The 27,086-nt window shown below is 48.9% G+C and overlaps 2 protein-coding genes and 1 non-coding gene across 3 annotated transcripts in view; all 3 read left to right on the top strand.

Annotated features, from left to right (window-relative positions):
* LOC133228823 (calcium release-activated calcium channel protein 1) overlaps positions 1-24,051 on the top strand; it is a 39,800-nt gene extending 15,749 nt beyond the window's left edge. The window contains exons 2-3 of the mRNA XM_061384775.1: positions 8,741-9,645; positions 23,038-24,051. Coding sequence (XP_061240759.1) covers positions 9,340-9,645; positions 23,038-23,643 — 912 coding nt within the window. The 5' untranslated portion in view covers positions 8,741-9,339 and the 3' untranslated portion in view covers positions 23,644-24,051. The remainder of the gene's footprint in view (positions 1-8,740; positions 9,646-23,037) is intronic.
* On the top strand, positions 16,429-16,500 carry TRNAE-UUC (transfer RNA glutamic acid (anticodon UUC)). Its single transcript has one exon. It is a non-coding gene; the product is annotated as a tRNA-Glu (tRNA).
* A 689-nt stretch (positions 24,052-24,740) lies between the features above and the next one.
* On the top strand, positions 24,741-26,964 carry LOC133228422 (6-pyruvoyl tetrahydrobiopterin synthase-like; the record flags this gene model as incomplete). Its single annotated transcript, XM_061383851.1, has 1 exon — positions 24,741-26,964. A coding segment is annotated over one exon (450 nt), but the record flags the coding sequence as incomplete, so codon positions are not given.
* Between the last annotated feature and the right edge of the window lie 122 nt (positions 26,965-27,086).

Below are 27,086 nucleotides of genomic sequence, written 5' to 3'. Positions count from 1 at the left end.
ACAGTGTGGCCTCGGTCCATTTTCCTATTTTTGGTGGCTCTGAGAAGCTTGCAGCATCTTCTTTCCCAGGCCAGGGATTGAACCCAGGACCATGGCAGTGAAAGCACTGAGTCCTAACCACTGGGCCTCCAGGGAACTCCCACTCCTCTTTTTCTAATGGAGGATGCTAGATTTCCGGGAAGACCCCACCCCTTTAAGAGACTGCAGTAACTTCCAAGTCATGTTTGTATTCCAAACGTATCCCAACATTCTACCCCAAAATATACAGCAAGATGTAAAGCAACTAATATAGCCAAACCCATTTTGAAAAAGTAGGACAAAGTTGAAAGACTTAACCTATCTAACTTCAACACTTATTTTAAAGGTAATCAAGAGAGTGTATTCTGGCATATTAGAAAATAGAGCAATGGAATAGAATAGAGAATCCAGAAACAGACATTCACATATAATCGTTTGATTTTTGACAGAATGGTCCATGCGTTTCAATGGGGAACTTGCTCCTTATCTTTTAAAACTTTTTAAAAAAAAATTTATTTGGTTGTGGCTGACCTAATTGCAGCACGCAGGATCTTCAGTGTTGGCACGCAGGCTCTAGTTCCCCGACTATGGGTTGAACCTGGTCCCCCCTGCATTGCGAGCATGGAGTTAACCACTGAACCCCCAGGGAAGTTCCTCTAAGGCTTTTTTTTTTTTTTTTTTTTTAATATTTATGTATTTGGCTGCACCGGATCTTGCTTGTGGTATGTGGGATCTAGTTCTCTGACCTGGGATCAAACTCAGGCCCTCTGCATTGGGAGCACAGAGTCTTAACCACTGGACCACCAGAGAAGTCCCAAGGCTTTTTTTTTTGTTTTAATAATTGTTATTTATTTATTTAGGCTACTCTGGGTCTTTGTTACTTTTGCCCTGGCTTTCTATAGTTGAGGTGAGCAGGGGCTACTCATTGTTGCTTTGCCCAGGCTTCTAATCATGGCTTGCTGGGGAGCACAAGCTCAAGAATCAGGGACTCCGTAGTTGTCGCGCATAGGCTTAGCTACTCTGTGGCATGTGGGATCTTCCTGGACCAGGAATTGAACCTGTATCAACCCCTGCACTGCCAGGTGAATTCTTATCCAGTGTGCCATCAGGGAAGTCCCCTCTAAGATTTTTTAAAACTCTTGTGTTTTAAAGTTTTAAAACATAGGTGAATATCTTTATGAGCTTGGGACTGGCAAATATTTCTTAGCCAGGACACAAAAAGCACTAACCATAAAAGGCATGAGCACAAACACAGTCCCAGAGATGGCTTCTGACCAGGGAGGAGAGTGAGCCCTAAAAGGTCAGGGCCTGAGGGGCGGGAAAGTGGGGTAGCGGCTCCCCTGCACATGGTCTCTGAGCTTCGGGTGCCGAGGATCATTCTGAGATCAACACAAACCCTAAATCTGAGTTTTGTATCCAGTCCCCTGCTTCCTTCCGTCACCCAGTTCTTTAACTCTCAAAGCCCCAGGATCACGCACTAATGCCGCCTTCCTGATGTCCTGTGGAGCTGGCACCAGGGGTGGGCAGCAGAGGGATTTCACACATTCTGTGTGACACCTAGAGGGAGTCACATGCATAGAAGGAAAACTTTTGAACTATTAAAAATAACTGTACAGGGAACCTCCCTGGTGGTACAGTGGTTAAGACTTCACCTTCCAATGCAGGGGGCATGGGTTCAATCCCTGGTGGGAGAACTAAGATCCCACATGCTGAGTGGCACATCCAAAAAATGAAAGAAAAAAAAAAAGTACAGAAGGAGGGTACTTCCCATCACCAGAGGTATAGAAGCACTGGTCTATAAAGGCAGGAGCTCAAGAAATTATGGCTCTTTTATTATTATTAATTTAGGGCTTTCAAGCCTCAAGAGTAGTCAGAGGTAAGGCAGAGATAGGGGAAGGAAATAGAAGCAACCATCCATGATGGGCTCTGACAAAATGCTCTTATTTCAAACTGAAAGTGGGGAATTCTTTATGGCCTTATTGGGCAGGAAGGGGCAAAGGATTTCCTCTTCAGCTGGGCATCAGATTCACCCCTCCTAAAAATGTGCCTGGTGGTGGTGATTGGGTGTCCAGACTCAGGGTCCATGAATAGGTATTTGTAATCTTTCTTTTTGCTAAGAGTATTGTTTGCTCAGAGAGGTTAAGTAATTTGCACAAGGTCACACTGCAACTGACTGGCCAAGGGAACAGTCAACCTTAACCACCGCAGAAGACTAAAAGTATTTAAAACTGAAGCTTATCTAGTGTGGTGGTTCTCAAACTTTACCCAAAAAACTTGCTAAAAGGAAACTGCTTGGGTAGGTTTTAGTAACTTGCATTTAAAAAGAATACCTCTGGAGATTCTGATGCAGAAGCAGGGGTCACTTTGGTGGTCCTTAAACCCCAGATTCTAGAGACTTACCGACTCAGTTTAGTGTCCTGTACTACTACTTACTAGCTTTCTGTGCGGTTTTTTTTTTCATCTACAAAGTGATGATATACACCTGAAACCAACACAATATGGTAGACTATAATTTTTAAGTGGTGATATTAATATGAAAATGTAAGGAATTTTTTAGTTCAATATAATATTTAATATATTCAATACACTAAATAATAACAAAATCATTAAACATATTTTTAAAACATTTAATAAGATAATATAGATATTTGTTGTTGTTCAGTCAGTAAGTTGTGACTCCGACTCTTAGTAACCCATGGACAGCAGCACACCAGGCTCCTTTCTCCTCCAGTATCTCCTGTATCCGTGTGTGAGTCACTCAGCCTTGACTCTTTGCAACCCCATGGATGTATGGGGTCCTCACCAGGCTCCTCTGTCCATGGAATTCTTCAGGCAAGAATACTGGAGTGGGTGCCATACCCTTCTCCAGGGGCGCTTCCCAACCCAGGAGTTGAACCTGGGTCTCCAGCATTGCAGGCAGATTCTTTACTGTCTGAGCCACCAGGGAAAGAAAGAAAGTTAAGTCGCTCAGTTGTGCCTGACTCTTTGTGACCCCATGGATAATAGCCTGCACGAAGCTCCTCCGTCCATGGGGTTTTCGAGGCAAGAGTACTGGAGTGGGTTGCCATTTCCTTCTCCAGGGAATCTTCCCAACCTAGGGATCGAACCCAGGTCTCTCACATTGTAGACAGGTGCTTTACCGTCTGAACCACCAGGGAAGCCCCCACTATCTCCTGGTGTTTGCTCAAATTGATGTCTATTGAGTCCGTGATGCTATTTAACCATCTCATCCTCTGCTGCCCTCTTCTCCTTTTGCCTTTAATCTTTCCCAGCATCAGGGTCTTTTCCAATGAGTTGGCTCTTCACATTAGGTGGCCAAAGTATTGGAGCCTCAGCTTCAGCAACAGTCCTTTCAATGGATATTCAGGGTTGATTTCCTTTGGGATTGACTGGTTTGATCTTGCAGTCCAAGGGACTTTCAAGAGTCTTCTCCAGCAGAATTCAAAAGCATCAATTCTGTGCTCAGCCTTCTTTATGGTCCAACTCTCACTGTTGGAAAAACCATAGCTTTGACTATATGGACCTTTGTTGGCAAAGTACTGTCTCTCCTTTCTAATACATTGTCTAGGTTTGTTATAGTGTTTCGTCCAAGGAGCAAGCATCTTTTAATTTCTTGGTTGCAGTTACCTTCCACAGTGATTCTGGGGCCCAAGAAAATAAACTCTGTCACTGCTTCCACTTTTTGCCCTTCTGTTTGTCGTGAAGTGATGGCACCCGATGTCATGATCTTAGTTTTTTGATACTGAGTTTTCACTCTCCTCTTTCACCTTCATCAAGAGGCTCTTTGCTTCCTCTTCACTTTCTGCCATTAGAGTGGTATCTGCTTGTCTGAGGTTGTTGATACTTAATATATTTAATAAATTATCAATTACTCTGTTATTTAAGTATATTTTATATTACATATTTATTTATAATATATAAACTATTTAATAATACCTAATTTAGAATGGTGTCTGTTATTGGTTCAGTTCCGTTCAGTCACTCAGTCGTGTCCAACTCTTTGCGACCCCATGAACCACAGCACACCAGGCCTCCCTGTCCATCACCAACTCCTGGAGTTTACCCAAACTTATGTCCATTGAGTCGGTGATGCCATCCAGCCATCTCATCTTCTGTCGTCCCCTTCTCCTCCACCCTCAATCTTTCCCAGCATCAGGATATTTTCAAATGAGTCAGTCCTTCGCATCAGGTGGCCAAAGTATTAGAGTTTCAGTTTCAACATCAGTCCTTCCAATGAACACCCAGGACTGATCTCCTTTAGGATGGACTGCTTGGATCTCCTTGCAGTCGAGGGACTCTCAAGAGTCTTTTCCAACACCACAGTTCAAAAGCATCAATTCTTCAGCACTCAGCTTTATTGATAGTCCAACTCTCACATCCATACATGACTACTGGAAAAACCATACCTTGACTAGATGGACCTTTGTTGGCAAAGTAATGTCTCTGCTTTTTAATATGCTATCTAAGTTGGTCATAACTTTCCTTCCAAGGAGTAAGTGTCTTTTAATTTCATGGCTGCAGTCACCATCTGCAGTGATTTTGGAGCCCCCAAAAATAAAGTCTGTCACTGTTTCCACTGTTTCCCCATCTATTTCCCATGAAGTGATGGGACCGGATGCCATGATCTTAGTTTTCTGAATGTTGAGCTTTAAGCCAACTTTTTCACTCTCCTCTTTCACTTTCATCAAGAGGCTCTTTAGTTCTTCTTCACTTTCTGCCATAAGGGTGGTGTCATCTGCATATCTGAGGTTATTGATATGTCTCCTGGAAATCTTGATTCCAGCTTGTACTTCATCCAGCATTTCTCATGATGTACTCTGCATATAAGTTAAATAAGCAGAGTGACAATATACAGCCTTGACGTACTCCTTTTCCTATTTGGAACCAGTCTGTTGTTCCCTGTCATTGGTAAGTACTGTTTAAGTGCTATTTTATTTTTTACCCCATGCCATGTGGGAGTTTGCTGCCTCCCAAGGTAGCTCATACCATCTTTGGCCAGCCCTGGGCTGTATCCATCCATTGGCCACAGTGGTGAAGCAGGTTCCAGTAGTCCCTTGGATCTCTATACCTACATATACAGAGTTGATTGAAAAATTCTGTTTGGCTATTTCAGATAAAAGTCCAAAAGGCTGAGAACACACCCACACACCCTAGCCACTAGATGGAGCCACACATAGTCCTTGGAGGCACTGCTGGGATGGGCAGCCCAGGTTCCAAGTTGGATTCTCCACTGGCTTCTTTGGTATACTTTGGTAAGGTGCTTTCTCTCTGGGGCAGCAGTTGCTATTAAGGAGGGGTTTGGAATGGGATGCATCTTATGGCCCCAACTAGCTCTAATGTGCTGTGAGCTCAGTCGCTTCAGTCATGTCTGACTGTTTGTGATCCCATGGACTGAAGCCTGCTGGCTCCTCTGTCCATGGCAAGAATACTGGAGTGGGTCGCCATTTCCTTCTCCAGGGAATCTTCCCAACCTAGGGATCGAATCTGCATCTCTTATGTCTCCAGCATTGGCAGGTGGGTTCTTTACCACCAGCCCACTTGGGAGAAAATTGATTAACCACTGACCCTTGAGGGCTCTAAGATTCTAAAACAAGAAGCAGGGTTTGCCCAGATGCCCACCCCATCCACCCACCAACCCAAGTCTTGATAGTATTTTTTTTTTCTTCTCTTTTGCACTGTGCATGTGGCGCTGGGATTCAAACTCCATAGAATTAGAGTGGGAGACCTGGCCGCATCCCTACCCCAAAGCCCCTGGCCGACCTGCCACTGACAAGTCCTTTGGTTCCTTCTTAGTCAGCAAATCTTCCCTCCCTGCTTCAAGGTTCTTCTCTTCCAGACCTGCTGGCCCCACTCAGGCCCCAGGGGGCCTGTAAAACTGAGGGGGGGGCCTCTTAGAACCAAGACCATCTCATTATCTTTTTCATTAAACCTGTTCCTCTTGGGAATCTCTGTTGTGCCAGTTCCTGTGAGAGGCCATGGGTGATAAGGAAGTAATTTAAAGAGAGGAGAACTTTGCTCTCAGATAGCTTCCCAGATGGTTCAGTTCAGTTCAGTCGCTCAGTCGTGTCCGACTCTTTGCGACCCCATGGATTGCAGCACCCCAGGCTTCCCTGTGCATCAGCAACTCCTGAAGCTTACTCAATGTCCATTGAGTCAGTGATGCCACCCAACCATCTCGTCCTCTGTCTTCCCCTTCTCCTGCCTTCAATCTTTCCCAGCATCAGGGTCTTTTCAAATGAGTCAGTTCTTCACATCAGGTGGCCAAAATATTGGAGTTTCAGCTTCAGCATCATTCCTTCCAATGAATATTCAGGACTGATTTCCTTTAGGATGAACTGGTTGGATCTCCTTGCTGTCCAAGGGATTCTCAAGAGTCTTCTCCAACACCACAGTCCAAAAGCATCAATTCTTTTGTGCTCAGCTTTCATTATAGTCCAAAGCTCACATCCATACATGACTACTGGAAAAACCATAGCTTTGACTAGACAGACCTTTGTTGGCAAAGTAATGTCTCTGCTTTTTAATATGCTGTCTAGGTTGGTCATAGTTTTTCTTCCAAGGAGCAAGCATCTTTTAATTTCATGGCTGCAATCACCATCTGCAGTGATTTTGGAGCCCAAGAAAATAAAGTCTCTCACTGTTTCCCCATCTCTCATTGTTTCCCCATCTATTTCCCATGAAGTGATGGGACTGGATGCCATGATCTTAGTTTTCTGACTGTTGAGTTTTAAGCAGACTTTTTCACTCTCCTCTTTCACTTTCATCAAGAGGCTTTTTAGTTCTTCTCCATTTTCTGCCATAAGGGTGGTGTCATCTGCATATCTGAGGTTATTGATATTTCTCCCAGCAGTCTTGATTCCAGCTTGTGCTTCATCCAGTCCAGCATTTTTCATGATGTACTCTGCATATAAGTTAAATAAGCAGGGTGACAATATACAGCCTTGACATACTCCTTCCCCAATTTGGAACCAGTACCCACCTGCCAATGCAGGAGACACAAGAAACGAAGGTTCGATCCCTGGGTTGGGAAGATCCCCTGGAGGAGGGCATGGCAACCCACTCCAGTATTCTTGCCTGGAAAATTTCATGGACAGAGGAGTCTATAATTCATGGTGTCACAAAGAGTCAGATACAACTGAGCAACTGAACGCACACTCATTTGTTGAGGGGGGCGGGGGTACAAACAGGTCAGTACATAAATAAACTAGGTGATTTCAGATACTGTAGTGATCAGAACTATCAGGGAAATAAAACAGGGTGAGGTGACATAACATGAAACGGGGCCTACTTTAGAAAAGGAAGGGCCCTCTTTGGAGGTGATATTTGAGCTGAGACACAGATGGTAAGTGAAAGAAGTGACAAGTACAAAGGCCAGCAAAGAAACAAGTCCAGTGGGATGAGATTTCAAATTCCAAGTTCCCTGGTCTTCATAAAAAACAGAGAAAGGACTCTGGAAGAACTCCAGAGGCTTTTGGGAGGGGGCCTTCAGGTCTATCCCATAATGTGGCTGAATGGAGGGGTGCCCTCTAGTGGTGACAAGAGTTAAATTTCACATAGCTGACCTGGAATGCTGCATGCTTGTGACTTGACTCTGGGATAATTATAAGTTTCACTCATTCTTGTCTCTCCCACACTTATTCATTCAACAGATATTTACTGAGCAGTGTGCCAAGCAACCCTCTAGATGCTAGAGTTGTGAAATCGACAGCGACGGTACCTGCCCTCCTGGAGCTGATACCCTAGGGAACAGTTCTTACCTCAGTACTCTAGCCTCACTTCACCTCTCCCCTCTATTATTCTGTAGCTAAATTGGCCTCCTAATGTTCCAACAGGCAGATATTGTTGCTTCAGAGTCTTTGTATCTGCTATTCCCTTCCTCCCCAGGAAAGCAGGTCCCTGCTTCTTTGCATTGCTGGTTCAGGTCTCAGCTCAAAAGTGACCAAGTCAGAAAAATGTGAACTTATTTTGTTCGTTGACTGCCTATTCTCTTCACTAATTTGTAAGATTCCGTGAAAGTTACTATTTTCTTGGAATCCCTCAGCCTAACGCTTAATCGGTGCACAGTAAACTTACTGAAGGGGCTTCTTATCCTGTATCCCAGCTTGTTTCAGAGGATAGTGAACTGTAAGTGAACGAACTGGACAAAACATACCACAAATCTCAGCCCTGGGGGAAAAAAAAAAAAAGCCATTGCACACTACCTGTGCCCCCTTTCTCTGCTTTACTTTCTTTTCTTTTTTTTTGATCTGCTTTACTTTTCTATACACTTACCACCTTCTAAACTATTATAGCTTACTCCTTGGTGTTTGCGTGTCCCTGCTACTAGACTAGAATGTAAGCTTCACGAAGGCAGGGGATTTTGTCCATTTGATTCACCACCCGACCCTCAGTGCCCAGAACAGTGATGGCACCCAGTAGTCGCTCACTTTGGCCACCTGATGCAAAGAACGGGCTCATCTGAAAAGACCCTGATGCTGGGAAGGATTGAAGGCGGGAGGAGAAGGGGACGACAGCGGATGAGATGGTTGGATGGCATCACCGACTCAATGGGCATGAGTTTGAGTAAACTCCAGGAGTTGGTGATGGACAGGGCTGGCGTGCTGCAGTTCATGGGGTCGCAAAGAGTCGGACACGACTGAGCGACTGAACTGAACTGAACTGAGGCGCTCAATACACAGAATGAATGAACTCTATCTACATCACAGTTTGCTATTTCCTGCAGATCCTAAGTCACCTTATTCCAAGGAGGAAACGGGCTTCAGGAGGCGACCAGAGGTGAATTCAGGTGGCCCGACCCAGGAGTCCGAGCTCTGGGAGAAGGGCCATAAAAGCAGCTGCGGAGATGGGAGGTGCCGGCAGCAGGAACAGAGAGAGGCCCGGGGGCTGAAGCGCTTCCAGGAAGAGGCGCGGGCGCTGACGGCGCCTGGCCAGGGACTGTAGGCGGTACCGTCGGATGAGACGAATCACATGACTTACGATGACCACGCCCACCTCAGATGGGCGGGGCGCATGCAAATTAGTCCGGACGGCGGCCAATCGTGTCGCTCGCCGAGGGTCCGGGCCCGGGGATCCGGGACGCTTGCTTGAGAGCAGGCTCTTGTCTCTGCTGCCCTGGGCTTTTGCAAGCGCCACGGCTGGCCTGTAAGTTTGTGCTGTAGTCGCTTCTTCGAGCTACTTGCTTTTGGCGGCCGGCCGGCTGAGGCCGGACCCGCGCTGGGGCCAGGCGGCGGCTTCCTCAAGCGGAGGCGGAGGTGCGGCGCGGGGTGGGGGCCGCTGCCCTAGCAGGCGCCCGGGCCGGCCCGCGCCCTTGCAGCGTGCTCCATGCATCCGGAGCCCGCCCCGCCCCCGAGCAGCAACAGCCCCGAGCTTCCCCTCAGCGGCGGCAACAGCACCAGCGGCAGCCGCCGGAGCCGCCGCCGCAGCGGGGACGGGGAGCCCCCGGGGTCGCCGCCGCCGCCGCCGCCGCCCGCCGTCACCTACCCGGACTGGATCGGCCAAAGTTACTCCGAGGTGATGAGCCTCAACGAGCACTCGATGCAGGCGCTGTCCTGGCGCAAACTCTACTTGAGCCGCGCCAAGCTCAAAGCCTCCAGCCGGACTTCGGCTCTGCTCTCCGGCTTCGCCATGGTGAGCTCGGGCCGCCCTGCCCTGCCCCCTCTCAGGTCCTGGCCGCTGCCTCCCACAGCCCCGACGGGGCGCACAGGGGAGCTGGCGGGGAGGGCTAGAGGGTCGGGGGGTGAAGGGAAGAGCTGGGAGAAAGCTGTCGTGGACGCTGGGAGGACCAGAGATGCTGGACATAAGAGGTGGACAAGTGACACCCGTAGTGGGAGGTTGGGTATCATACAAATGTCCAGGGTTGGGGGGCTCAGATGGGCAAGCTTGATGTGGCGAGGAGGGAGAAACAGCAGGATGCTCGACGTAGATGTAAGAGTCCCAGGCATGTTGAAGTGGAAGGGAAACTGACGTAAGTAGTCTGATCTCTTTGGGAGCAGGTGTCAGGAGGTTGGGAGGAGAAGGACCCCTGAGCCATCTCCTAGTGCCCCCACACTTGAGGCCAGAAGAAATTGGCCAGCTTCCTTTATTATCTAGTAGAGGGGATTTCCTGATAGGCTTTCTCCTATTGTATTTTCCGAGGGCCTCAGCCTGGGGGTTTGACAACCACTCCCCACCCTCAGTTTCTGCTCCAGAAACTTGTCACTGAGTCACTGGGTGTGGGGGAGGAGGGTGGGACATGTTCCCGTTGAATGGGCTCTTTCTTGATGTTGGGGGTAGGCTTAGTTTCCCCCCTCCGCCCCCACCCCACCCCCACCTCCCTGTGTGCTGGGTCGGAGTGAGAACCAGCCTCTGGGGGGTGGGGTAGGTGAGGCTGCATGTTGGACTGAGAAGTGGCTGAGAGGATGCCTTCAGGCTGGGAATCCTGGAGTCTCCCAAGACAGCTACAGGACAGTAGCTTCCTGACCTCAGCCTGGAAGGATGGGGTCTGCCCCCACTCCCCCAAGGTTTTTAGTGCAGAGCACTCTTGCCTCACTGGTGAGTGAGCTAAGCTCTTGACCTTGGGGGAGGGAGTGGCTGCACCCTTTGAGTTTTCTTGGGAAGGGGGTGTGTCTGGGACTCTCCCTGGGCTCCACAAACTCGTGGGTGGTGCAAGGAGTGAGAACTTTTTAGAAGCCCTAAGCAGGCCCAGAGCACCCGGGGCCACGGTGGCAAGACCAGCTGTCTGAGGTAGGGGACGCACTTTCCTGAGTCTGTTCTTGCTGCCTGTGCAGCCTTGGACAAATCCCTCTGTGGGCCTTGATTGATTTCTCAATTGGTGAATGAAGGCTGCTTCTCAGGAGCTTCTCTGAATTTAAGCATTTAATCGAGGACTTTCCTGGTGGTCCAGTGGCTAAGACTCCACTCTCCCTATGCAGGGGCCCCAGGTTTGATCCCTGGTCAGGGATCTCACATGCTGCAACTAAGAGTTCATGTGCCACAACTAAGATGTGGCGCAGCCAAATAAATAAATAATTTTTTCTTTGAAAAAATTTAATCAAGGAAGCCTTTGAGAGGGAAGGATAAAATGTGTGTGTCTGTAAGAAGTGTCACTCTAGTTTTTAGTTTAGGTCTACAGGAAAGGATTCTCTTCCATCAGCCCCAAATCCTAGGAACAGCTGACACTTAGCCAAGCACCCACCAGGTACTTTGCACTGTGTAGATGCCCTAACTGACACACTAAGTCCTCCACTGCGCTTGGAGGTAATTTTGGAGTGGACCTTCCCAAGGCCACACAGCTCTCTTGCTGGAGCAGGATTTGAACCCAGGTTGGCTGATATGCAGAACTCTCTTGGACACTTATGCAGTTTGTGGTGTATGGAGCTCTGAGCCCCGTGCTGCCAGGGACCTCTTAGGACCAGGCCTTGTAGGGAATGAGAAATAGAGCAGAAAAACTTCTCTTGAGCAAAATAAAATGTTACAGTTAGGGGGAAGGGAGTGACGCCAGCAGCTGTCAGCTCGTCACAGCAGTGAATTGTTTCAGATGGTGGGGTACCTGTTCCCGTTTTTCTTGGGGTGGTAAATTCATAGCTGCCCAGGCCTCTTCCCATGCCAGGAGCAGTGAGGAGGCAACGGGTGAAGCTTTTCTGCCTTCTTGAGTAGTCTCTTAGAAGCCGGGCCTTCTGATCAGATGTCACCTCCCTCTTCCTCTTGCTAAAAACAGTGTGGGGAAGTCAGGCTGCAGGGGCAGCCGGCGGCACTTGGTGGGCCTTGACTCAACCAGACTGTCTCTTGGGGACCTTTATGCTACCCAACTGGGGTGGAGAAGGCTTCCTGGCTCCAGTGATGAAATCCCCCAAGTTCTGCCAGCAGGGAAGGCTGAATCCTGTGCCCACTTCCATTCTGGGAAGGCACTTAACAAGAGAGTAACTGCATTTGCCGTGAGTCTGCAAACAACGGGGAGAAACAGGGTTGGGGTGGAGAGAAGGGCTCAACAGGGCAGGTCCGCCTGCACCCCGCCCCCACCACAGGCATCCAGCCTTGTGAATGAGCCTCAGAGAGGAAGGGGTGCCATGCAGCCAGGTGCCATGGAAACGGAGTGAGCAGGTTTCCTGGACTACTCTACCTTGGCCTGTGAGTCAGCACAACCAACTTCCTGCCCCCATAGGGCTTCCTTCTGAGAGACTGGGAAACCCAGAAGAAGTGATATGATGTGACCTTTGATTTCCAAGGGTCAGAGAGTTGGTGAGGTTGCCAGACTCAGCCGCACACAAGGTGAAATTGAAGGAAGGTCTCCGAGGAGCCTGGAGGGCATGGAGAGACTCCCCTTTCCTGGGCAGAAAGGCCTGAACAGCTGCCCTGATGTGCTGGGGAGATAGGCAGTGGGACCTCAGGCAAGTGCCTTTACTCTTTGGGGGCAGTTTTCTCGTGTGTACAAAGGAAACACATATCCTGCTCCTCCATGGACTTGCATGAAGAGTCGTTACAAGGTTCGCTTGGACCCACAAAGGGTTGAGGAATTGTCAGGATCTGATGATGGACCCTTAGGTGGGCCCTCTCTGGTCTACAGACAAGCATCCCACTACTGATGGAGCTTCTGGAAATAGCACACCTTGTCTGGGTTCAGCATCCAGACTCCAAAACCAAGGGCCCAGGATGTAGCAGAGGATCAGCAGCCTGCAGGTGCTTCTTGAGCCGAGGGTGCTGTGATTCAGGCCACCCCTGCCTCAGTTTACCTCTCAGCAAGAGGCAGCCAGCCTCCGCCTGACCCTATCCCCTGGGAGCTATGGGGAGCGCACATGCGCACACACAGCAATCTTGGTTTCCTGGGGCGGGCAGCCTGTAACGTTAGCCTAAGCAGAAGATAATTGGGAAGGGCAGCCTGTTGCCATAAACAAAATGCTTTCCATGACCTGGGATCAATTATTTTTGGATTATCTGCCTCCTCAAGTTCTCTGCTTGCCAGCACCCTTTTGTTCCCAGGTTCCAGAGCGGGTTCAGAAGCAGCTTGGCATTTCTCTGAAAATGAGTTGGAAGGAAGGGCTCAAATCATAAGATGTTATTGAGCCTCTGTGACATGTTGGGAGTTCAGGGGGCATGGAGATGAGTAAGAAATTAGTATTACTGCTCATGGTGCTAAGTACTAGTGGTAAATATTACCACTGTTGATTGGGATCTTGGAATAGGTTGACACCTGCTAAGTATTCTTCTTGAACCGTTTCTTGTGAGCTTCAGAATGGGGAGTGAGAGTAAGTGCCCAGTGAATGACTTGTCTGAGGTTACCTGGCTGGGAAGCTTTCAGACCCTGTGACTGGTGTGGCCCCACTGCTGCGGGAGAGGAAGCACCAGAGAACGATGGAAGGCCTGAGTTGGGAGGCTCGAGTATTGTAGAGTGAAGTAAAGAATAGGGACCCTGGAGCCAGACTGCTTGAGTGGGATCCAGGTCCCCGCTCTGCCACTTAGAACTGTGAGATGCTGGGGAAGTTGCTTAATGTCCCCGGGCCTGTTTCCTCAGCTGTGAAATGGGAGTAATAGCAATAACCAACCTCAATGGGTCAGTGTGACGGTTCATTTGTATCTGCAAAGCACTTAAAATACACGTGGTACAGGTGTGACAGAAACTCACTCACCCTTGTTCCCATAACGTTGAGACTACTATTTTTTGGCCAAGCAGTATGCAGGATCCTAGTTTCCTGACCAGGGATTGAACTCCAGGCCCACGGCACTGAAACTGCTAGGAAATTCCTAGGACTGCTTTTATGAGAGTTAACTGGTTTAGAAGAATGTGATTCCAGCTAAGCCTTAAGGGTGGTGGAGTAGAGCTGAGAAAGAACCCTCTATCAGAGGAGGCATCAGGAGCAAAGTTACAAGGATGAGAAATGAAAAGGTCTTAGGGAAGGAAAGGCAGAGAGTCTGGTGTGGCTGGAGTTGAAGCCATGTCCGGGGATAGTAGAGGAAGGTGACTCTTTCCAAACTAGACAGTGCAAGGCCTTCTGATACAGGCAGTGGGGAGCCAGGGAAGATTTTGGAGCAAAAGAGTTCCATGATGAATTTTTTTTAATATGTTTATTCATTTATTTATTTTTGGCTGAGTTGGGTCTTAGTTGCAGTACACCATGTGGGGTCTCAGTTCCCTGACCAGGGATTAAACCCAAGTCTCCTGCATTGGAAGGCTGATTCTTAACCGCTAGACCACCAGGGAAGTCCCATGATGAATTCTTGAATAATGTTGATGATGTTACTATTTACTGAACACCAGGCATGAGCCTGGACCTTTTTTTTTTCCATTCATTTTTTAATCCTCAGAACAGTCCTTAAAGGTATGTACTGTAGGTGAGGAAACTAAAAGGCTCACTGAGGTTGCGATCATCCAGCTAGTAGATTTCAAGCCATGGTCTGTCTGACTTGGAGCCTTTTCCACTCAATCACCCTCTCGCCATGTCCCATGTAGCTGGCTGAAAACTGGGTCTTCAAAGTCTTACAGATGGATCCCTCTGTACGCTGAGTCGGTATAAATGGAATTTTGTTAAATGCCCCAAGGGAAAGGCACTCCCTGCCTAGCTGAGAAGCCTTTTGGAAAACTTCACAAGTGCCTGTGCACGTGTCTGGGGTTTTCAGCCAGGGTTTGTGTTAAGCTCTGCTGGTTTCTGGGTCCAGGGCTAGTGAAGGCGAGTTCTAGGGTTTCCCAAGATGACACTGTGGTAATCAGTGTTGGGAAGCAGTTCCCTTGGAAAAATAAAACTGTGACAGTTTATGGAGCGTCCCTGGTGGATAAGACTCCGCCCTTCTACTGCTGGGGACGCAGTTTCGATCCCTGGCCAGGGAACTAAGGTCCCACATGCCATGTTCAGTTCAATCGCTCAGTCGTGTCCGACTCTTTGTGACCCTATGGACTGCAGCACTCCAGGCTTCCCTGTCCATCACCAGCTCCTGGAGCTTACTCAAACTCACGTCCATCAAGTCGGTGATGCCATCCAACCATCTCATCCTCTGTCGTCCCCTTCTCCTCCCACCTTCAGCCTTTCCCAGCATCAGGGTCTTTTCCAGTGAGTCAGCTCTTCACATCAGGTGGCCAAAATATTAGAGTTTCAGCTTCAGCATCAGTCCTTCCAGTGAATATTCAGGACTGATTTCCTTTAGAATGGACTGGTTGGATCTCCTTGCAGTCCAAGGACATAGTGCTGCCAATGAATAAATTAATTAATAATATTAATAAAAACTGTGACAGTTTGCACTTTTTAAATTTCTTGGCCAGGCTGTGCAGCATGGGGGATCTTAGTCCCCCAACCTGGGATTGAACCCACGTCCCCTGCAGTGGAAGCACAGAGGCTTACCCACTGGACCACTAGGGAAGCCCTAAAACTTCTGAGAAAATTTAACCAAGAGCAAGTTTCTCTCTGGTGGAAATTCTTCTCAGGGGGCCTTTAATATGCTTCCCAGAAGGGAATGCCCCAAACTGATAGAACCACAAACTCTTCAGAGGAGAATCCTCTGGGACCGTGGTTTGACATTCCTTTTTAGGAGCGTTGATCTAACCCAATAATGGCCCACCTTTTTCTGTGAAGTAAATGTTTTCAGCTTTGCTGGCCACATGGTCTCAGTAGTAACTACAGGTGTCCCCCCCCCCACCACTTTTCACAAGTTCACTTTACACCTCCTCGATTTTACAGAAGACCTGCATTTGTACCTGTTTTCACTAGCCCGAAAGAAACCCAAAGAGAATTTTTACTTTTACCAAAAAATGGTGAAAGTTGAAAATAGCACGCAGCATTTGGTTTGCAGCTAGCGGTTATAGAGGCAGCATGCGCCCTGAGGGGTAAGACTGATACCACCAAGCTCCTTTCCCAGGAATCACACTCAGCATCTCAGCATCAAGCTGTCAGAGCTCTGAGCTGTGTCTGAGCACCAGTGCTTTAATCTCAGTTTATTTGTGCATATGTTAGCAAAATATCTCCTAAGGTAATTGCTCCGTCCCTTTAGCCATTTCAGCTCGTGAATGGTTTCAGAGATACATTACAGGGGGAAACCTGTCCTCAGTTCTGTTCTAGCTTGAAAGCAGCCACCGACCTTAGGTGAGTGAGTGGGCGTGGCTGTGTGCTAGTAGAACTTCGTTTGCAGAAAGTACATTGCAGGCCAGTTTGGCGACCCCTGGTCTAGGCGGTGGTCTCCAACATTTTGAGTGCACACCCCACTCGAAGTATTGTCAACATTAGACTTAGAATCCATACATAGATATATGGTAATGTATGATATGAGTGCTAATAAAGCGTGAGTATTAAAAGGTACATAGGCAATCCAGTGGTTAAGACCCTGCGCTTCCACTGCAGGGGTTGCGGGTTTGAGCCCTGGTTGGGGAGCTAAGATCCCTCAAGTCACACAGCATGGCCAAAAAATAAAAATTTTAAAAATAAACGAATTATTTTAAGGTACATAGGAACTTCCCTGGTGGTCTAGTGGTTAGGACTCAGCACTTTCACTGCCAGGGCCCAGGTTCAATCCCTGGTTGGGGAACTGAAGTAAGTAAAGACAGAGTATTGAAAAGTTTAAAGGATGAGCTAAAAAAAGGAATGTCATGAGAGTTCTCCTATGGCCTTCTGGTTTCCAGTGGATCACATAGGATTATCTTCAGGCACTTTAGAGATGCTGGGTCAAGTCTGACCTTCATTTATTCCTTTAACATTCATGAGGCCCCTAGAGGGACAAGGGAAGTGCAGGGAAGCTAGAGAAGCAGGAAAGTAGAGTGGAGGAAACCGGACGTGTCGTTACATCTTCAGAACGTGTTCGGCAAGTGCAGTGGTGGAGGAGCGTTAGTGGATGGACGCTTATCACCGTCTGAAAATACCTGCCTACACCTTCAGTGCCTGTCATCCTCCCTGAGGCAGGGATTCTTCCGTCTGTCTTCCTGCTTTCTTTGTCTCCAGCAGAGCCACAAGATCCTCCAGGCACATAGTAAGTTCTCAGAAAAAGTTCATAAGGGCAATTCCCTGGCAGTCCAGTCGTTAGGACTTGGCTCTTGAACTACTCAGGGTGCAGGTTCCATCCCCAATCAGTGAACTGAGGTCCCATAAGCCTCGCAGCACCGCCAAAGGAAAAAAAAAAAATGTCCATGATTGAATGAATGGCCCCATCCTCACTTGGAGGGCCCTGGAACAGAGGTTACTTGAGAGATAGAGACCGAAGGTGCTCAAAATTAGCCGGATGAACAGGAAGACTAGGCCTGTTCTCTGCGCCCTCCTGCAGCTTCAGCCTGTTAGTGACTCGTGACAAAAAGTGAGTCGCAACCAGCATTTTAATTTTTATTGGAAGAAGAGTGGAGTGAAATAGAAAGCAGCCACATGTGTCATGTGTTGTAAGAGTAGACTGGATTAGCATGCTTTAAAGATAATTATTGTTTGGGGAAACTTGTTTCTGTTATAAGTGGGTATGTGTCTATTTATGGAAACCTTTGGAATACTGTGCTGTAGTGGTCAGAAAAGTTTGTAAACTCTTAGAGGAGCGCTCGATCCTCTCTTAGTAGATGGTTTGCATCTGAGGTGGGGGCCGCAGGCTCAGATGGCCCTGGGTGACCCGGGGTGACTGTGGCTTGGCGGCCTGAGTGATCAGGAGAAGCGCAGGCTGGGGAAGGCAGAGTTATGTCTCCCAGCTGTTGGGCACCCGGGTGGAGCCAGGCATGGGAGGGCTGCCTCCGAGGGGCCCAGCCTTCTAGGCACCAGGTGGCAGGGGGTCTCCAGGGAGCCCAGCAAGAGTGAGGAGAGGTAGTTGGCATCCGGGCGTGGTAGGCAAACACCTGGCAAAGCCAGCCAGGCCCTACCCTTCTTGGGATCACAGGTGCCTCTTAGCCCATGGGTGAGGTTTGATGTCCCTGTGGGGGGCGGGGGAGGGAGGTATCGGAGGTCCACGGACCAGGGTGACGTGGGGCCGGGGGTCCCTTACCCCTCCTCACCCTTTAGAACCCATGTGTCCAGGTTTAAGCAGGCCCGTGGCTGGCTGGGAGCTGTTTATTTTGGGTTAACGGCCCAGCACTCTGGCTATATTTACCTTGCGAAGCTGCTTGCAATCTGATCTGATTTGATCTCTCTGGGACTCAGCTGGGGCCCTGGGAGTCGCCTGCCAGATTCCACGAGGCCCTCCTGGCTTTACCCTCCCTATTCTTGGGGAGATTTCCCAAGTGGGACACATTCTGAAAAAAGCAGTCGTTTTTCTGCTTATGAACAGTTCTCATCAGGAGACCTGATCTGTGTCAGCCATTCCTTCCCACAGCGCCAGGACATGGAGCTTGGTCCCCCAGGTGGGGACAGTACCTAGAGCCAGCCAGTGTGGTCAAGTTCCAGGAACTGTAGGGCCCAGCACAGTTGATGGGGTTTCTTCTGGAGCCCATCCTCCTCCTTGAAGGAGCTCAGTTCGCACGCTGAGCTGCCCAGCCTACCTAACCCCCTCCTCCCAGCTTAGGACCTCAGGGGAAGTTCTAGCGTCCCCTGGCCAGGTGTGTCCCAACAGCTGCAGTGTTCTGGCTCTGGGGTGTGACAGATGGTGTGGCAAGGGTGGTTCCTGTCCCGCTGTGGTGGTCAGCTGTGCTTGGGGGCACACATTCTCCTTCTACCCAGGGTTTCTAGCAGGGACAGCCTTAGAAAGAGGCAGACTGGGTCCAGAGTAGGGCGTCTGAGCCCCTCCCCCTCCCTAGGGGACAGAATGTGGGGTCAGCTCTCACCAGCCTCAGCTGAGGGCGTCCAGGAGCTATTCGTCTTCCACTTTAAGCCCTGTGTTTTTCTTTTTAACTGAGATTTATTGAGTACCTTCTGTGGGCTGGCCCTTTGTTAAAAACATGTCAAGACCTCATTTAATCTCCTTGGTGATTGTCTTTGTCTGGGCTGCTAAAACAGAATACCACAACCTGGGTGGCTTATAAACAACAGATATTTATTTCTCACCGTTCAGGAGGCTAGAAGTCTAAGATCAAGGTGCCAACAAATGCAGCATCTGGTAAGGGACTGACTTGCTAGTTCATAGACACTGTCTTACTACTTGCTGTGTTCTCACAGGGCAAGAGTGGTGAGGGGGTCCCTGGGGGTTCTCTTTTATAAGGGCACTAATCCTATTGCAAGGGTCCCACCCTCATGACCTAATCACCCCAAAAGCCCTGCCTCCTAACGCCATCACCTTGGGGGTTAGGATTTCAAATATGAATTTAGAGTGTTCACAGACATTCAGTCTGTAGTAGCAGGTGTGAGGAAAATGCTGTTAACCCCTTTGCACACGGGCTTTAGAGCTAAGTGGACTTAAGTATAGATCCTCCACTCAGCAGCAGAATAACACTTGGGACTGCTGACTTCACCTCTCTGAGCTTCAGTTTCCTCATTGTGAAAACGTAATACTAGTGTTGCTAATAATCATTGATGGGCTTCCCAGGTGACTCAGTGGTAAAGAATCTGCCTGCCAATGCAGGAGACACAGGAGATGTGAGTTCAGTCCATGGGTCGGGAAGATCCCCCAGAGGAGGAAATGGCAACCCACTCCAGTATTCTTGCCTGGGAAATCCCATGGACAAAGGAGCCTGGCGGGTTACAGTACATGGGGTCGCAGAGTCGGTCATGACTGAGCAACTAACACACACACACATATACACACATAGCCAATTAACAATGTTGTGATAGTTTTGGGTGTATAGCGGAGTGACTCAGCCATACATATACATGTATCCATCACTGACGCTTTATTAAGTGTAATATAGATGTATATATGCATGCCAGGTCTTATGCTAAGGGCTTTATTCATTAATCTGTTGAATCCTTGTAACAACCCCTGTGGCACTGAGAGCTTACCAGTGGAGGACTCAGTTTACTCTTAATGGCTCTCTAGAGGTAGAGATACCAGGTTTAAGGGAACAGATTGGTTACTGTATATGTTGGCATGTTCCCCCTCCCCTCCCCATATAGGCACCCAGCTCTGGGCCCCATGTACCTGATGGGTCTGGACATTTCCAGTGAGTGAAACAACAGCCCATGGGCCTAGAGCAGCTAAGCAGCTGGCTCTCCTGTTTGTCCTTTCTCTAGTTTCAGCTTCCGGGGCAGCAGGCCAAAACAGGAAGAGGAAGTGCCAGGGGTGGGGAGGAGGCAGGAGGTATGCCCTGCTGGGGGTGCCCCCCTTTTCCAGCATGGTCAGGCCTGAGGACAGAGACCAGGGAGCCTGCGTACAGCCCTTAACCTGCTGTGCCCTGATGCCCTAAGTGCTAAGAAATCTCAGCATTGGCCTTAGGCCACCAGTGATCCTAAAAATGGCCCAAATCCTCATGGCGCACTGCCCCAGATTTATGTGAACTTAAAACATTTTACAAACTCCTGGGCTGAGAAGTTTATACAACCATCAATCGTGGGAATTCCAAGACAAAAGTCTGCGAATCCTGTTGAAATTGTCTGAAAAGTCCTATGACTATATATACCTGGGTGTCTTAAGAAATATCCAGTATTTTCACCAGATTCTCAAAGTATCTGACCCCATATCAGCTCTAGATGGTGACCTTAATCTTGCCACATCCCCTCCTTTGTCAGAGACAAAGGGAAGATTCTTGACCAAGGTCACCCAGGGGGAAGCAGTGGTGATTCTGGAGCCAAAACTCAGGCTTGCCAATTTGGCTTTGGTGTCCTCAGCTCAGGTTGGGGGATAGAAACCCAGCCCAGGCAGGGGGGGTTCATATAGAGATGCTGGGATTGGGAGTGAAGTTTTTAAACTGAATTACAACAATACTAATAAAGCTCCTTTTATTGAGGGTTTACTCTAGGCCAGGCACTAAGGATTTGAAGTGAAGTGAAAGTCACGCAGTCGGTTCGACTCTTTGAGACCCCATGGACTGAATAGTCCATGGAATTCTCCAGGACAGAATACTGGAGTGGGTAGCCTTTCCCTCCTCCAGGGGATCTTCCCAACCCAGGGGTCGAACCCAGATCTCCCACATTGCAGGCAAATTCTTTACCAGCTGAGTCACAAGGGAAGCCCAAGAATACTGGAGTGGGTATCCCTTCTTCAGCAGATCTTCCCAAACCAGGAATCAAACCAGGGTCTCCTGCATTGCAGGCAGATTCTTTACCAATTGAGCTGTCAGGGAAGCCCAAGGATTTGATGTGGGATTAATTCCGTCCTCACAACTCTCTGAGTTATGTCCTAGTATTCTGTTTTGGGATTTGGCTGCACTGGATCTTGGTTGTGGTGCTCGAGATCTTCAGTCTTCATTGCAACACATGGAATCTTTAGTAGCAGCATGCAGACTGTTGGCATGTGGCACTCGGAATCTAGTTCCCCGACCAGGGATCAAACCCAGTGCCCCTGCATTGTGAGTGTGGAGTCTTAGCCACTGGACCACCAGGGAAGTCCCTGGGTTTTTTGTTTGTTCAGCCATGCTGTGCAGCGTGCAGGATCTTTGTTCCCTGACCAGGGATCAAACCTTGACAGTGAAATTGCTGAGTCCTAACCCTGGAGTGCCAGGGAATTGCCCCTATAGTCCCTTTTTTTTTCTTTTTTTTACAGATGAGGAAACTGAGGCTCAAAAAGTTGAAGGAACTTGCCAGAGTCACACAGCCTAATAAAGGGCAGAGGAGTCAGGGCTTGAAGCAGGCAGCCTGGTTCCAGAGCCCATGCTCCTAACCACTGCCCCACACTGCCTTTCCAGGCCTCAGAAGGCTGAGGAGGTACAAGAAATGAAAGCAGACAGGGCCAGGTATTACAGACAAGAAAGCTGGAAGGAAGGGGCCCATTCCCTCCCCAGGAATAAGGAGGGATCAGGGCAGGAGCTTGTGGGTACATTTTAGCCTTAGACCTCCCCCTTCTGAGCTTGGCACATACACAGCAAACCCTTTATAAAGGGTCATTCTCCTTAATGGTATTGCCATTGGCACTTGCGCCCCAGTCTCTGGCCTCGGCAGGCAGCCCCTGGCAGTGTGCCCACCACTGGCTTCTCCCAGCCCAGATCTGATGAGCTGGCTTCTTTACATGGGGGTGATTTGCAAGGCCCAGGTGAGAGGGGGTGGGTGGCGGGGCCTGGAGCATGCCCCTGGTAACCCCGGATCCACAGGTCTCCAGGAACTGGGGAGCAGCTAGTACGTCAGCCGTGGGGCTCTGAGCCCAGCGCTGGGGCTGGAGGAGGAGATGGCCTCAGGGCTTGCAGTCTGCACCGCAGCACCCTGTCACAGCCCGTCTCTTCTGGGAAGCCTGTCTTGATTCCTTTGTGGTTGGTGCTCTGTGTTCTCAGAAAGGGCCTGGTATGACCTGGGAGGGCCTTCATCCCTTCACCCCACGCCTCCTCTTATGCCCAGAAGGAAGGCAAGAAGAAACCTCTCTTTGGGAATGGGAGTGTGGCTCCAATAGGGAGGGTGCCTTTTTTCATTAATGTTAACTTTTTTTTTTAGTCATAGTGAAATTTACATATAACTTACCATTTTAACCATTTGTGGTGACTACTATTTGGAGAGTATTTGTCATGTACTGAAAGTGTTAGTTGTTCAGTTGTGTCCATCTCTTTGGGACTCTCTGGACTGTCGCCTGCCAGACTTCTCTGTCCATGAAATTCTCCAGGCAAGATACTGGAGTGGGTTGCCATTTCCTCCTCCAGGGGATCTTCCTGACTCAGGGATCAAATCTAGGTCTCCTGTGTTGCAGGCAGATTCTTTACCGTCTGAACCATCAGGGAAGCCCAGTACTAGGAACTCTCACTTAATTGTTAAAATGAGCCTATGAACTGATATGATGTCCCTGTTTTACAAATAAAAATGCTGAGGCTCAGAGAGGTTCAGTGACTTTCCCAAGGATCAACAGCTCAAGAGTAGCAGAACTGGGATTCAAATCCAGGCAGCCTGGCCTTGAGCCTTTTCTCTTTATCAGTACTTTCTGCCATTTCTCAACCCTAAGTGGGTGGGTCTATCATCCCTGTTATAACAGAAGCTGAGGCTCAGAGAGGCCTCACAGTGACTTACCCAGGGTCCCAGAGCCTGACGGGAGGAGAGCCTCTGAGCTGTGACGGTCCTCGTCACTCAGCCCCCCTCTCCCCGCTCTTCCCCGCAGGTGGCAATGGTGGAGGTACAACTGGACGCTGACCACGACTACCCTCCGGGGCTGCTCATCGCCTTCAGCGCCTGCACCACGGTGCTGGTGGCCGTGCACCTGTTTGCGCTCATGATCAGCACCTGCATCCTGCCCAACATCGAGGCCGTGAGCAACGTGCACAACCTCAACTCAGTCAAGGAGTCGCCCCACGAGCGCATGCACCGCCACATCGAGCTGGCCTGGGCCTTCTCCACCGTCATCGGCACGCTGCTCTTCCTGGCCGAGGTTGTGCTGCTCTGCTGGGTCAAGTTCTTGCCCCTCAAGAAGCAGCCAGGCCAGCTGCGGCCCACCAGCAAACCCCCGGCCGGCGGGGCGGCCGCCAACGTCAGCAGCACCGGCGGCATCACCCCAGGCCAGGCCGCCGCCATCGCCTCCACCACCATCATGGTCCCCTTCGGCCTGATCTTTATCGTCTTTGCCGTCCACTTCTACCGCTCACTGGTCAGCCATAAGACAGACCGACAGTTCCAGGAACTCAACGAACTGGCCGAGTTTGCCCGCCTGCAGGACCAGCTAGACCACAGAGGGGACCACCCCCTGACCCCGGGTAGCCACTATGCCTAAGCCTCCCTGGGCTGGGCAGTTCAGAGCTTTGGCCTTACGCCCTTCCCCACGACCTTGTCCTGCCCCAGCCTCAAGGACAGCGTGTGCAGGGGGCTGGGCTTTCGTCAGGGAGGGGCAGAAAGTGGAGGAAAGAGGCTTTTTTTTTTTAAAGAGAAGTTACTGCACTTTGAAACTTTCCTCTAAGAGAATAAGTACTTCCTGTTCTTCCAGCTCCAGGGTCACCTCCTGCTCAGAGGCCACCACCGAGAGCCAGAGTGGGGACAAATGCTCCCTTTGTCCCTTCTCCTCCCCCGAGCAGGTACCACCTGGATGCCTCCTGTTCTTTCCGTCTTGACCCTCCCTCTCCGTTCAGCGTCAGTTGTGTGCGTGTGCGCGTGTGTGAACACAGAAATATACTCATAAGGGACACCTCCTCTTGTGTCTGTATTTGTTGGGTCTGAACTGCCTGGCCTTTCTCCCGGTGGATCAGTCAGGTGAGCCTCTAAGCGAAAAAAAAATTCAACGTTTAGGGATATTTCCAACCTATCTGAAAAAGTTGCATGAGCAGTAACTGAAATGTCTATGTAGGCAGCTCTTATCATTCACAGTTGTTCTGTTTTATAGTTACAGGACACTGAATTAATTGAATGCTGAACCACTGCTCCTAAGAGAAAGGGGTTAGGTTCCTGCGAGCATCTGGTCACTTTTTTTTTTTTTTTTTAGTTTTTTTTTTTGTTGCTGTTGATATGGACCATTTTTTAAGTCTTTATTGAATTTGTTACAGTACTGCTTCTGTTCTGGTGTTTTGGCCAGGCAGTATGTGGGATCTTAGCTCCCCACCAGGGATCGAACCTGCATCCCCTGTGGGCATTGAAAGGCAAAGTCCTAACTACTGGACCACCAGGGAACTCGCTGCCTGTTTCTTTCTGAAGACACCTTACTTAAAAGATATTTTTTAAAGATACCTTAATAACATTGAACTTATGCATTATCACAACAGCATGTCACTTATTTGTAACACACACGTATGTTCCCCGTAAGGCATGTCACTCTTCCTGTGTTCCGAACACTATAGACAGTGCTTCGTTGCTACCCTTGGGGGTCATTTTAAATACTGAAATCGAGTGTCCCGCTTCCTTCAGCGCGACCCACCGCCTCCACAGGTGGGGTGCGCCCTCCACAGGTGGTGGGGACAGGGCTGTGGAGCCCCGGGCAAATCTCTTAGTAATGAAGAAAACTTGAAATTATTTGGGAAGTGCAACAACCCAAATGGCCATGGGCACAATTACAAAGTTGTGGTGACAGTACATGGAGAGGTTGATCCTGTTACAGGAATGGTCATGAATTTGACTGACCTCAAAAAGTATATGGAGGAGGCAATCATGAAGCCCCTTGATCATAAGAATCTGGATCTAGATGTGCCATATTTTGCAGACATTGTAAGCACAACAGAAAATGTAGCTGTATATATCTGGGAAAACCTCCAGAAATTTCTTCCTGTGGGAGTTCTTTATAAAGTAAAAGTATATGAAACCGACAGTAATATTGTAGTCTATAAAGGAGAATAACTCTTAGAGATTAATTTCCATCCATATTTGAAGAAGATCTTTATCCCCTTGAACAATTAAGAAGTCATCACCTTACTGTTGCACTTCCACATTGTGTTCTGGAGTCATTGTGAGTGAGTCCTGTTCTAGACTCAAATCTAATTTAAAACCAAGTTTGTAATGTATTCTGAGTATCATTTAAAGAGTCTTTCATCTGTAGATTAAAATCACTTCAGCAAAAAAAAATAAATAGTGAAATCACCAACTTTTAAAAGCCCCCAAAATATGAGGGCTCTGCCCCTCGTCTCTCTCTCCTCTCCAAGTGGAGGTGGGTGGTGGCAGGGGGGATGTGTCGGCAGCCCCCCGACAGGTGACCAGGCGCCACTGGGCGCATTTCTACCATGGCTATGCGCCACTACTGACTCTGGGACAACTGGGAAGGCCTGTGGGGAAGGTGGCTCAGGGGGCCCCATCGTCCCCTCATCCCCAGTCGCTAAATAGGCTATGAAAAGGATAGATGTTTACATCATGAGCTGAAACTAAGGCAGAGGGTCACCTTGTTTGACCTCAGCAAGCAGACAGATTTGCAGATACCAAAACTGAATAGTGAGGATGACAATATGTGTTTCCCTCTGAACCATATGCATTAGTTGCAGATTTCCTTCTAAAATCAAGCACATTCCTCTACATAAGCATAGTTCAGTGCTCAAATTCAGGAAATTTGACATTGATGCGATACTGTTATCTGATACAACATTGTCAATTTTGCTCTTATCGCCATCATGTCCTTTCTTGCAGTGATTTTTCCATCCGGGATCATGCGTTGCAATGAGTTGTCATATCCCTTTGGTCGCCTTTACAACATTGCTTCTGTTTTATGTTTTGGTTTTTCGTCCCTGAGGCATGTGGGATCTTAGCTCCCCGACCAGGTGTTGAACCTGCACCCCCTGCAGTAGAAGGTGAAGTCTCAACCACTGGATGGTCAAGGAAGTCCCTCTTTAGTCATCTTTAATTTGGAACAGCCTTTCTTTGTCCTCTTTAATAACATTTTTGAAGAGTTTAAGCCAGTGGTTTTGTAGAATGCAACCTCCATCTAGTTTCTCTGGTATTTACTCATTTTTATGATCAGGTTGTGCATTTTGGCAGGAATTTTATCTCCATTTTGCAGATGACAAGAAATTGCTGTCTAAAGAGGGTAAGTAATGGGCAGAATTCAAACCTGGAAGTAAGTCTGGCTTGGAGCCTAGACACTCCCAGAAATCTTACATCGGCTGATTCTGACATTGCTGAAGAAACTGGAAGACCCAGCAGTGGCATTACTGGCCTGCCTTCTTGTAGAGCCTCAATGAACAGGAGCTGAGTTGCAGCTCCTTCTTCCCAGGAAACGAATTTGCCACAGCCCCCACCACTCCCTATTGTATAACTCCAGCCCAGCTTCCTATGTTATTTGTCTGGCCCCAGAGGGCCTTTGAGTTTGAGAGCCCTGTTCTGTCCCATAACCCTGACATAGAAAGTGGTTTTACAAAAACAAAGTGCTCTGACCGAATGAAGTGAGAGTTCTTGGAGGAAAGCATGGGCTTCCGAGGTGACTCAGTAGGTAAAGAATCTGCAAGAGGAGGGCATGACAGCCCACTCCAGTATCCTTTCCCGGAGAATCCTATGGACAGAGGAGCCCGGCCGGCTACAGTCCATGGGGTTGCAACGAGTCGGACACGACTGAAGCAACTTAGCACGCATGCACATGTGTGGCCTTCCTTAAGCTCTTGTCCTTCTGAATAAACTTGGACGTGGCCAACAGCAGCTTGGTGGGCTGAGTGGGGAAGGGAGCCCTTCTTTTTGCTATTGCAGCTTCTAGCCTCCGTCCTGTATCACATGTACCAAGACCCACCCCCTGTTCTGTCCCCAGATGGCCCTCTG

Source organism: Bos javanicus, chromosome 17 (assembly GCF_032452875.1).
Source record: "Bos javanicus breed banteng chromosome 17, ARS-OSU_banteng_1.0, whole genome shotgun sequence".
In the NCBI taxonomy this organism is placed as follows: Eukaryota; Metazoa; Chordata; class Mammalia; order Artiodactyla; family Bovidae; genus Bos; species Bos javanicus.
The sequence above is the reverse complement of the archived record's forward strand: the minus strand, read 5'-3'. Positions and strand labels throughout refer to the sequence as shown.